This window comes from Pteropus vampyrus, unplaced genomic scaffold (genome assembly GCF_000151845.1).
Source record: "Pteropus vampyrus isolate Shadow unplaced genomic scaffold, Pvam_2.0 Scaffold35, whole genome shotgun sequence".
NCBI lineage: Eukaryota > Metazoa > Chordata > Mammalia > Chiroptera > Pteropodidae > Pteropus > Pteropus vampyrus.
The window spans coordinates 5,532,193-5,544,441 of NW_011888816.1; the positions used below are offsets into that span (position 1 = coordinate 5,532,193).

At 50.6% G+C, this 12,249-nt stretch overlaps 1 protein-coding gene across 1 annotated transcript in view; it reads left to right on the plus strand.

Moving 5' to 3' along the window:
* GRIP2 (glutamate receptor interacting protein 2) overlaps positions 1-12,249 on the plus strand; it is a 54,415-nt gene that overhangs the window by 34,895 nt on the left and 7,271 nt on the right. The window contains exons 12-20 of the mRNA XM_011357492.1: positions 2,347-2,533; positions 3,023-3,168; positions 3,903-3,983; positions 6,704-6,770; positions 6,875-7,020; positions 7,931-8,075; positions 10,165-10,304; positions 10,913-11,092; positions 12,114-12,249. The exon at positions 12,114-12,249 is cut by the window's right edge and continues 20 nt beyond it. Coding sequence (XP_011355794.1) covers positions 2,347-2,533; positions 3,023-3,168; positions 3,903-3,983; positions 6,704-6,770; positions 6,875-7,020; positions 7,931-8,075; positions 10,165-10,304; positions 10,913-11,092; positions 12,114-12,249 — 1,228 coding nt within the window. The remainder of the gene's footprint in view (positions 1-2,346; positions 2,534-3,022; positions 3,169-3,902; positions 3,984-6,703; positions 6,771-6,874; positions 7,021-7,930; positions 8,076-10,164; positions 10,305-10,912; positions 11,093-12,113) is intronic.

Sequence of the window (12,249 nt, forward strand, 5' to 3'; positions counted from 1 at the left end):
TTCCCAGCAGGTGGTGGCAGAGTGTCTTGAGGACGGGATACCTTTTCAGATTTGCAGGAAGGTCTCACAGTAACTCCATTTCATTTTTTTTTTTTCATTCAGTCCTGATCCATTTAAATGTGTGGTTTAACTGTATATCACTTCTCTGACATTTTTTAAATTTCCTCTAAGACGAAGACACACATGCCTGAGACTAGCTATTATTACTAGAATGTAATAATTTTCACTTTTACTATATATATATTTCTACTTACCTTTTAATTATAGACTTTTTTCTTTATTTATGACCACTATATATATATTTCCCTTTTGAATCGAAGGTATTTAAATACTCTAAAGAGTGGATAAATGTAAAGACAAATAGTAGGGATGATAATGCAGGAGTCATGTGGAAGTAGCAAAAGTCACAAGAATGCCCAGAATTTTGAAATCTTTCCTGGGAAGAGTCTTTTCTTTGTTGATGTAAAAAGTGTGCCCAGCCTCCTGCCATGTGAATTGGAATTGCAAAGGCCTCCAGGAAGGATAGTGGGTCAAACTGGACCATTTGGAATTGAACCAAGTGAGGGAAAAGAGGAATACAAGTTACCTGGTACCTGAAAGGAGCTAAATATGGTTGTGAGCTTCCAGGCAACAAAAGTGAAAAGGGAAACAGATATCAGAGTCAGCTGAGAAATAAAATACACCTTTACCAAGAACCTTTATCAACCATCAAAGCTGGGGTTGTGTAGATGAAGAGATTTGGAAATGCTGTTCATTGGCAGGGGCATGCGGAAGCTAAAGGCCTTTGGGACCCCTTACCTGTCCCCTTCCTAAAATGAGTGACTAATAAAGTATCATTGTTCTTATTGATTATAATAGTTAATTAGATAATGATATTTTGAACACTTATATACCATGCATCATTGTTATCATTAGGTTTATAATAGTGAAAAAAATATATAAATATAATAACACAATATACCCAACAACATAATATAGTACACATATTGTAATGTGTAATATGAAATATAACAAAATAGGGTACAAAGACATAATAGTATAGCATTAGTTATAGAATAAAATGTAAAAGTAAATCTTATTTAATAAATATCCATATTAAATTTTTTTTATTTTTCAATTACAGTTAGCATTCAATATTATGTCAGTTTGAGATGCAAAGCATAGTGGTTAGACATTTATATAACTTACAAAGTGAAGTGACCCCCCAGATAAGTCTTGCACCCCTCTGACACCATATATAGTTATTACAATATTATTAACCACATTCCCTAGGCTATAATTTACATCCCCATGACAATTTTGTAACTTCCAACTTGTAGTTCTTAATCCTTTTCCAATATGTACATTCATAATACAAATGTATTTTATATACAGAATATAAAATATTATATATTAAGTAACATAATATATCAAATAGTTATACAAAAAGTTATATAACCAAACAATTCTACATCTAGGTCTTTGCCCAAGAGATATGAAAGCGTGTCATGTCCACCTAAAAACTTTTACATGAATATTCATAGCAGTATATTTATTTTAGCCAAAAGTTGGAAACAGTCGAGATGTCCATTAACAGATGAATGGATAAACAAACGTGGTATATTCATACAATGGGATATTATTCAGCCTTAAAAAGGAATGAAATGTTAATGTTTGCTACAATATAGCTGAACCTTGAAAACATTATGCTAAGCAAAAGTAGCCAGACACAAAAGAGCACCTATTATATGATTCTATTTATATGAAATGTCCAGAATAGTCAAATCTATAGAGAAAGAAATAGATTAGTGGTTGCTTGGGGTGAGGAGAGATGGGAAGATTTGGGACTATATCTAAAGGGAACAGGGTTTCTTTGGGAGGTGATGAAAATGTTCTAAACTTGATTATGGTGATGACTGTACAACTTGGTGAATACGCTAAAACTATTGAACTGTATGCTTTAAATCGGTGAATATTACGGAGGTGAACTGTATCTCAATAAAACTGTTACCAAAAATAACATAATATATACTATAGTATATGACAGCATTATAACATAGCTAACCTAACATAGCATATGACATAATTTCACCGACCCTCAGAACTTCTGTTTTCCAACATGACAATCCCAAGAGCTGTCTTCCTTAATCCTTGCCATAGCCCTGCTAAGTAAGAATCATGACTCTTGTACAGATGAGGAAACTGAGGCTCCGAATGGGCCATGACTCAGATGGCTCCAGGATAAGTCAGAACTCTCACTCACTTGACCCTCTGACTCCAGGTCCTCGGGCCCAGGGGTGGGTTGGCTCCAGCAGGAAGGCCTGGCTGTGTTGCGCCCCCTGAGTGCCTTGCCCACCCGCCCCGCAGTGTCACTGGCCTCCAGCACGGTGGGGCCAGGCGGGCAGATCGTGCACACAGAGACCACAGAGGTCGTGCTCTGCGGTGACCCCCTCAGCGGCTTTGGCCTCCAGCTCCAGGGCGGCATCTTCGCCACCGAGACCTTGTCCTCCCCACCTCTTGTGCGCTTCATCGAGCCCGACAGCCCGGCAGAGAGGTGAGCCTACTGCCCCCTCCCCACTGGGCCTGCCACTCCTCAATTCAGGGGCGCATGGACAGCCAGGGAAACTGAGTCACACACCAAGCCTGGCTTCACAAGTGTATCTCACTTAACCATCACATCAACTCCATCACCAACCCCATTTATAGATGAGGAAACCGAGATGCAAAAAGTTGATTCACTTGCCCAGGGTCACACAGCTCAGGAGTGACCTAGGACTTGAACCCCTATCTGTCTAAAATCATAGTCCTCTATACATACGTCACGTAAGGCACGGCATCATCCGCATTGAACGGACAAAATGAGGCCCGTCGAGGTCATTCCCTTAGCCAGAGTCACGTGGTAATTTGCCTGAGGATCTCTGGCTGGTGCAGGGCAGAGCTGAAAGTCACACCCCAGGCCTGCCCTGGCACAGTGTTCCTGTCTCCCAATGGAGCCATGATGGTGATGGAACTGCTTCTCTCTGCTGGGCTGCCCGGGGTTCAGGTGCGGGCTGCTGCAGGTGGGGGATCGTGTCCTGTCCATCAACGGCATTGCCACTGAGGATGGGACAATGGAGGAAGCCAACCAGCTGCTGCGGGACGCAGCACTGGCCCACAAGGTCGTGCTGGAGGTCGAGTTTGATGTGGCAGGTGAGTGAATGCCCTTCATTTCCTCACGCCTTGGGACCCTGTGCTCCCTCCTCTCTTTATCCTGGTCTTGCCTGGTGCAAAGGCACATGGACTTAGCACTGACAGTGGGAGGGAAGGCACTGGCAGGGTGCGGGGTGGAGTCCACGGGCCAACGTGAGGCATGAGGGATTTTACACTGGAACAAGGACTTAGGGAGGGCAGACTGGGGCTGAAAATACTCCATGCTCCTCTGCAGTGTTTAGGCCAAGACCTCCAAACAACAACTAGGTTTAGAATTCTGGTCCTGGGATTGAGACACTCTGTGACCTTGGACAGGACACTTCCTTCTTCCCTCCGTTTCTCCAGCTTTATAATAGGAAATAAAAATCCTTCCACTACAGGGGATGTCGCTTGGGTTAGGTGCAGTAAATCACATGAAAACACCCAGCTAAGGCCCGACGTACAATAGGTGCTCAGGAAATCGTCACTAGATTTGAATCGGGTTGGGTTTGGCCATAGGGAACCCCTGGCTGGCAGTCGTGAGGTCCGGGTTCCAGTCCCAACTCTGCTCTGACCGGGTGGGTTGGTGGTTTTGGTACAATCTGTCAGCTCACCATGCCTTGGTTTCCTCATCTGTCAAGAGGAAGAAGCAGGAGAGGGTTGGGACAGTGACTTTTCGGAGTCCCTCCCAGCCAGACCAGAATGGGGCCGTATGAGGCCGGGTCTCACATGGATCCACATCTGTTTGTACCCAGAGTCTGTCATCCCGAGCAGCGGCACCTTCCATGTGAAGCTGCCTAAGAGGCGTGGTGTGGAGCTGGGCATCACCATCAGCTGTGAGTCCCCTCTCTGCCATACTGTCCCTGCCATACCATCGGAGTGGGCTCACCTGCTGGGCGAAAGAGCACACTGCCTGGCCAGGGGAAAGGCTCCCGGTGGGACGACCGGCCAACTTGGGTTCTGTCCACCGTACAGCTACCAGTGGTGTCCTTAGGCAAGACTAGAGCTTCTCAAAGCCTTGGTTTCCTCTTCTGCACAATGGGGAGCCTTTGGGGTCTCCTGCTAGGGTGAAGTGGCTTAAAGGCACCAAACAGGTGGGCCTGGTTTGGTTTTCTGTCTACCTCTGTGTGCCCAGAGCCCAGAAGAGGCCTGAGACGCAGCAAGTGCTTCATAAGTGTATCTCACTTATGAGATACACTGGCTAGTGTCTGTGTCCCCATTCTTGTTCGTCAAAGGAATGTAAGTGAGGGACTGGAGAACGAAAAAAGAAAGGTGGACCCCACGGCTCCCATCTAACCCTGAGTGAGCAGCCGAAGTCCTCAGGGCCGATGACGCCCTTTGTGGTCTGGGTTCTGTGACCGCTGACTTCGCCTCCCGCCATCTTCCTCAGTCACACTTCTCTAGCCACTGCTGACCACCTGGCTGTTCCTTGAACACCTCTGTTCCTTCTGGCCAAGGGCCCTTGCCCTGGCTATTTCCTCTGCCCTCTTCCCCACCCCCTTCGGGTCTTTGCTCAAATGCTACCTTGGCAAAGCCTTCCCCACGCCTGATTAAAATCGCACTGCCCTCCACGTGGTTCTTACCTTTCTTTATTCTTCTCCATAGCACACTTTATTATCTAACAAACGACTTTTAAATTTTGTTGATTAGGGGGTGGCTCCATTGTGTAGCGATTAGCACATCTGCTTTACACACAAAAGGCCCTGGGTTCACGCCCCAGGTGGAGCCAGGGACCATGCCCCGGGTGCGGGTGCGCCAGGCCCCCCCACCTCTTCCCCCGAGTGCACCAGGGTTGTCAGGCCCCTGAGCTCACCTGGCCCCAGGTACATGCCCCAAGTGTGGGAGGAGACTTTTGAGCGGAAAACGGCAACATCCATAGATCAGGGCTGGAAGTGGGGGCGGGGGGGATTAAAGAGGGGGGAAAAAAATTTGTTGATTATCTGTGACCTCCCCCGCACTAGACTGGTAGCTCTTAGAGGGCAGGGGTCTTTGACTGTCTTGTTCACTGCTATTTCCCTTCCTGGCACATAGTAGGGACTCAGGAATGTTTGATGCATGAATGAATGAATGAATGAATGAGTATAGGATGAATTGATGAGAGAGATTGAGGCTGAGGAACTAGGGTCTGGCTCAACACAGCTCTGTCCTTGGGGGCCTGAGGAAAAAGAAGTTGGGATAGTGGGGGTGAAGACCCCACTCATCTGGTCACAGCATCAATGCACCCACTGCCCTGCTGAGGTGGCCTCCTGGCAGGTGTCCTCTCTGGCCATGGCAGCACACAGATTGGTGGGCTGACCCCAGGTCAGGCAAGGGATACTGGGACACCATTCCCCAAGACCTGCCTCTCAGAATAGACGACTAGTATTGCCATCCTGCGTGGAGTGATCCTCGGCCCCCATGTGGGGCTCGATGGAGGGGCAGCTGTTCAGAAGGGCAGCTGCTGCTGCAGCTTCTTCCTGCCCCAGACTCTGCAGTCGATGGAGGTGGGACTTTAAGCAAGCTAGGAGAGGAGAGGCTGCTTCTAGTCCAGTAGCCTCTGGGCAGGACCACCAGGTTCAGTTACGCGGCATCTACATGTCACAAGGATGCCCATTCAAGGCGGGCTCACAATTTCCTTATGACTTCTCAAAAGACTGATTGGAAGGGGCACCTTTGTCTCGTCTGCAAAGATGCCATACAGGCTAGAAGGAGCTCTTACAGCCTGGTCACTAATGGGAAAACCCATTAGCCCAAATGGATTCTTTATGCAAGAAAATTTAGCCACTCGTGTAACATAAATTGTCTTAGGTCATATTCCCCAGGAAAAGTTTCTCAGACAGGAGGGTGCTTGGGATCAACACCTGTGAGCAATGAGGGACGCAGGACTGGGCACAGGGAGAAGTTGGGCCGCCATGCAGTTGCAATAGAGGCTCAGCCAATCCCATGGAGTGCTGTCAGCTGGGAAGCGCCGGAAGTTGTCCTGAGCTGAGGCTGGGAGCCGGGCCTTTGCACCACCTTGCATGGATCAGTCATTAGATGTAGGCTGCACCCAGAAGGGATGCTACCTTGGATAAGGCTGCTCACTCGGCCAAAGGCAGTTTCCAAAGCGGGATCCAGTTGTGAGCTGTCAGCAGCCAGCACTCCCTGAAGCCAGGGAAGGAAGAACTCTGTTATGGAAGACTCACCCATGTCTGGGTCCTGACCCTGTGCCAGGTGCTGGGGACACAGACACCAGCCAGACATTGCCCCTCAAGGAGCTCAGTTTGCTGGCGGATGGGCTGAGCAAGAGGAAAAAAGGACTGAAGTGGATCGAGCACCTACTATGTGCCAGGAGTCATGATAGATTTTCTGCCTACTTTACCTAGTTATATCTCAGGACAGCTCTATGAGGTCTATGGCGTTATACTCATTTTGCAGAGGGGAAACCGAGGCCCAAAGAGGCAAGCTGATTTGTTCACAGCCACCCAACCACACACCAGTGGGAGCAGGGCGTGTGGCTTCGTGTCCATGTCCCAATCCTTCCCCCCACCAAGGCTGAGATCATCAAAGGTCAGAGTCATGGCCTCTCTTCTTCCAGCGGCCAACAGGAAGCGAGGGGAGCCCCTGACCATCTCTGACATCAAGAAAGGAAGTGTGGCACACAGGTAGGGGTGCCCCTGGGCCCGGGGCTGGCGAAGTAGGTGATGGGGGTGGGTATGGCACCAGTATGTGCCAGGCTCCTTCCTGCCCACCACCCCTGCTCATGCAGGACCGGCACCCTCGAACCAGGCGACAAGCTGTTGGCCATCGACAATATCCGCCTGGACAACTGTGCTATGGAAGACGCCATGCAGATCCTGCGGCAGTGTGAGGACCTGGTAAAGCTGAAGATCCGGAAGGACGAAGACAACTCCGGTATGGCCCCCACCCTGCCCTGCCACCTCTCGAGGTCCACCCTCTAGACTAGTGAATGCCCAGCTTGAAATTCTGGGCTCCGTCTGGTCAAGGAGGGATGGTGGTGGGTGCCACCTGAGGGCTAGCTCATGGAGACTCCTTAAATGGACAGACTGGGGAGGGGCAGCATCACAGACTTCTCACTGTCCCTGGGGTCTAGGGCCCACCAGGACCCTCGTGAGGTTGGTAGGGGGTTTGAAGCACCGCCTAGCAGAAGAGACACAGGGAGCATCTGTGAGCAGATGAGTGGATGGGGTGCGAATGAAGGACGGGATGCACCACTGCATGGGTGGGCGTGTGAGCGAGTAAGCAAATGCTACAAACTGGGACACATCTGAGACCAGACAGGTGACATAAGTGAGTGAACTAGACAAAAGGTAGGAAACATGATACAGAGTGAGAGACGAAAGGGAGGAGTGAGGACTGTGGCCACTGGAGGGCAAATCTCTTATTCAGAAGAGCGACTGCCTGCCGCCCTAGGAAAGAGAGTCACTTGTGGGCAGATTTCTTTTTCTTTTATTTAAGAAAAGCTGGAAATCTGGTTTCTTCTTATCATGATTATCATTGTTACCATCATTATTGCTGTCGTTTTGTGTGGTGTGTGTAATCTATATTTTAAAACGTTGGTTTCATGGCTTGTTTGTTTTTTTCCTAAATGATCTTTGGGTGGAAGAAAACATTTCTAGAGGCAAAAGATGGCCTCGGGGTACCCCGGTCGCACCATCTGAAGCCATGGCACTAGTGGATGTGTGAGTGAACGGATGAGTATCAGTGAGTGAAAAAGTGTACCAAGGTTTTAGGGGGCTGGGGGTGCCCAGTTCCTGGGCCATGCCCCACTGGACCCTGCCGCAAATGGGCATCACTCTTGCAGATGAGCAGGAAACCACAGGTGCCATCAGCTATACGGTGGAGTTGAAACGCTACGGGGGCCCCCTGGGCATCACCATCTCGGGCACAGAAGAGCCTTTTGACCCCATCATCATCTCTGGGCTCACCAAGCGTGGTCTGGCAGAGAGGTGAGCTGGGGCTCTGTGGGGACACACAGGGAGGGCTGGGAACCCTCCTGGGGCAGAAGCTGCCCTTTGGGATCAGCCAAACTGGATTCTGACCTTTGTTCCGACATCAATGCTCTGGGCCTGTGCCTTCCCTCCCTGAGCCTTAGTTCTGTAGAGGTTGACCAGCCTCAGCCGACATCCTGAGTCCAAATCAGTGCTGGATAAATGTGTGCTAAACCCTCTGCTCCCTCCCCACCTGGAGAATCTACCTTTCTGGAAAATCAGCACTGAGACCCTTTCTGAAGCCCCCGCGGTGCCTCCAGAGTATGAGGGCCAGTCCTGGTACCAGGGTCCCAGCACAGCCTGGGGCTTTTCCTGGTGCCCTGGGGGCCTGCCCCTACGCTGTCCTCTCCCCTGGAAAGTATTCCCCAAACTGTGGCAGCTGGGGGAGCTTTGAGAAGTGGGGTGTCCCAGGATCTTTGGTTGGTTGAGGGAGCAGGTGAATCTGAGGTCCAGAGGTAGAAGGAACCCCACGGGATTTATAGGGAGGCCACTCCAGTGTGGGTGAGACGGAGCATTCTCCTGTCAGCTGTGTAGTAAAATTCCTGCACTGAGAAGCTGGCTGTGAACAAGCAGCCAGACCAAGCTGAAGGGGCAGGATGGGTCCCCCGAGGAGGAGCCACAGGTGGTGAGGTGCAGCCGGAGGATGGGAGGGATTCTGCAGCAGGACAGCTCCCTGCCGGTGTCACCACTCCTGGAGCGCCCCCTGCTGGACACCCGGCAGACTGCAGAGGCCAGGGTGGAGAGTTCTGACCTCAAATGTCTTCAACTTCTGAATTTACTGAGTACCTACTGTGTGCCAGCCTGTTCTGGGCACCAAGGACTCAACAAACAATTCGCCCCCGCCTTTGCCGGGCTGATCTAGCTCGGCTGTCCAACTGCAATATAACGTGAGCCACAAATTTATGGCTCAAGGTCACATAGCTAGTATTTGGCAGCTAGTCTGTGTGATTCATAAACTTTCTAGTAGCCTCATTAGAAAAAATAAAAAGAAACAAGTAACATGAATCTCAAATATATATATATTCCAACGTGTAATTAATATAAAAATTATTGACAAAACATTTTATATTCTATTTTGTATACTATGTCTTCAGAATCTGGTGTGTGTTTTACACTTTCAGCACATCTCATTGCGGGCCAGCACATTTCAGGAGCCCAGTGGCCATCATCCTGGACAGCCCAGCTCTGACCCCCTCCCTGCACCTGCCATTCTCTGATTCACTCACTCCTTTGGGCCCTGGGGGAGCTTGCTGGGTAATGCTAGACCTGAGGGCAGATGGGGCTTGACCTTCTGCGAGTTCCCACTTGGGGCAACATCTGCATTTGGGGTTCAAGACCCCCTCTCCCTCTTTCTCCCCCACCTGAGTCAGGTGCATTCTCAGCAGCTGCTGCAACTTCTCTCCGCATCCCCAGCCCTGGCCGCCCCTCAGAATCACCTTCCCTAACCCTACTCCCATGCTATTTAATTGCTCAGAGATGGAGGCCAGGCATCTGCGTTTCGAAAAAAGCTCCTCGGGTCATTCCAGTGGTATCTAGGTAGAAAACCACTGGGGTCCAGGGATTATGCTCCTTCTCTAGGTGGGGAAACTGAGGCCTAGGGAGAGAGACAGTCTACCCATGTATTTCTGCTAGATGGAAATGGGAATTCATTCTACCCACCCAATATTCAGTAATAATTTGATAAAATAAATATTATTACCCCTACTTTACAGATAAAGAAACCGAGACTCAGAGAAGTTAAAAACCTGGCCCAAGATCACATAGCTAGTATTTGGCAGCTAGTTTGTAGAATTCAAACAATACTCCAAACTCATTCTTGACACTGGTTCCAAAACCTAACTTTACAGGTAGACTAATCCACTCCCAGATTCTAGACTTGACATCTTCATTAATGCAAGTCAATATCACACTTGCATTTTTTGGCAGCTGGGTCTAACTGAGGTCAGCCAGGCTTGTGCCTTGGGGTTCTTGGTTCCCCGAGGGCAGAACCCCACTCTGAAGCCCTAAGTATCTAACTTTCATCATCTGCCCTGTGCCTCCTCCCCAGGACTGGCGCTATCCATATTGGGGACCGTATCCTGGCCATCAACAGCGTTAGCCTCAAGGGCCGGCCCCTGAGTGAGGCCATCCATCTCCTGCAGGTGGCTGGTGAGACCGTCACACTGAAGATCAAGAAGCAGCTAGACCGTGAGCCTCACCTTCCACCCTGGGGTCATCCAGCCCATTTAGGACAAGAGGCCCCTCTGTGCCTCTATGCCAGGCTTTGTGTGCCCAACCTCACGGAACCCTCGCTATCCCCTATGGGAGGATACCTGGGAAAGCTAAAGAGACATCACTCGGAGAGGGGAGTGATTGGCCCAAGGTCACACAGCTGGTATGGGGCAGTCTGGGTCTAAATCCTGCTCTTCATCACTTCTTGCTTCTTAAAGCTGCTGTACCTTGTATGTTCCTTGGTTTCCCCCTGTCTTTGTCCCCATGCATTGGTAGGGAGGCCACCATGTGCAGTGGAAGGAACCTGAGCTTTAGGATCTTTCTTCTAGTCTGGGCTCCACTGTTGTTCACCATGTGACCCTGGGCATGCTGTTCAGCCTCCCCGAGCCTCAGTGCTCCCGTCTGTGAAACAGGTTTGCCTGTTGGCATGGCACCTCGTACGTATTAAACTGCCCAGCAGCAGGCATGGGAGTCGTAGAGCTTCTGAATTCCCAAACCAGACTCAAGTGGAAAACTGAAGCTGGCTGAGCATCTCTGTGTCTTCTGTGTCTTCGAGGTCATAGGCCACCTACTTTTCCTCCTAGGCCCCCCACCACCCCGCAAGTCAGGCAGCTTCAGCGAGGCCAGTGATGCGGATGAGGACCCACCAGAGGCGCTCAAAGGAGGCCTGATGGCAGCCCGGTTCTCACCTGCTGTGCCCAGTGTGGACAGCGCTGTGGAGTCCTGGGACAGCTCGGCCACAGAGGGTGGCTTTGGGGGCCCAGGTAACACCCCAGAGCCCTTGGATAAGCAACATGCTCTCTCTGGGTCTCCCCAACTGCCTTGTCTTTGCAGGGAATGTTTTGTCTGCCTAATTTTCCTTAATCCTCCTCTTCTAGTTCCATCCTTTAGGGACACTTTTCTTAAAGGCAGACCCAGTTGGGCCCCACAGGGCCCCTCACTCCTCAAAGCATGGACCGCAGGCCTTCATACATCTTTTGATTAGAGTTCACAGCACCACAGCACCCCACCTTGAGGTTAGAGACCACGCTGGTCTTCTTCCGTCTTTCTCATTCCCAGCCTGATGTCCAGCACACAGCAGGTGCTCAATCAGTGTTCGCTGCATCCAATTAAAGATGAGAAGGCAGAAAGCCCCCTCCCACTCCATCCTACAAGACCCAGCTTGGGGTGGACTCCTCCAAGGTGCCCTCCTAGGACAAAGGTTCCCCTGCTCATGCATGCTGAGATCCGTGGGTGGCCTCAGGGCTTAGGGGACTCATTTAAATACGTGGCTGTGGCCTTCTGGCCTCTGTGATCCAGAGCCACAGAGACTCCCCAAGGCTCAGCTCAGGGAACTAGTGAGTGAGGCCTGTAGGTGGCCTTGGGTGGTTCCCAGCCCTGGTCCTCACTGTGGGTCTCAGCTTCCCCAACTCGAGCACTTGATCAACACCTCTCAGCTCATCTCCTGTGGCAGGACCTTCAGAACTCTCAAAGACAGGAAGCAAGAGATGGTCGAAATATTGGACTTCCCTCTTGGGCAGGAGTCAACTAAGCTGAGCCCAGTGGAGCTAAGACAGGGTCCTGGAGCCCTGGGCATTAACTCTTCTGCCAGACAATCAGATCTGGGCATTTCTGGGGTAGGAACCTGGGTGGCAGGGGCCCTCAGGGCACTCTGGGTAGTCATGCAGGCCCAGTGAGGGCAAAGACCTATCCAGGGTCACCCAGTACTGCTAGGGAATGGAGCAGGAAGGAAGGTAAGCTAAGGGCTCAGAGAAGATGCAGACACCCCCTCTCTCCACCCGCCAGGTTCCTACACTCCACAGGCTACAGCCCGGGGCATGACCCCCCAGGAGTGGCGGCCCAGCAGACTGAGAAGCAGCCCCCCACCCACTGAGCCCCGGAGGACGAGCTATACCCCAGCGCCTGCCGATGAGAGCTTCCC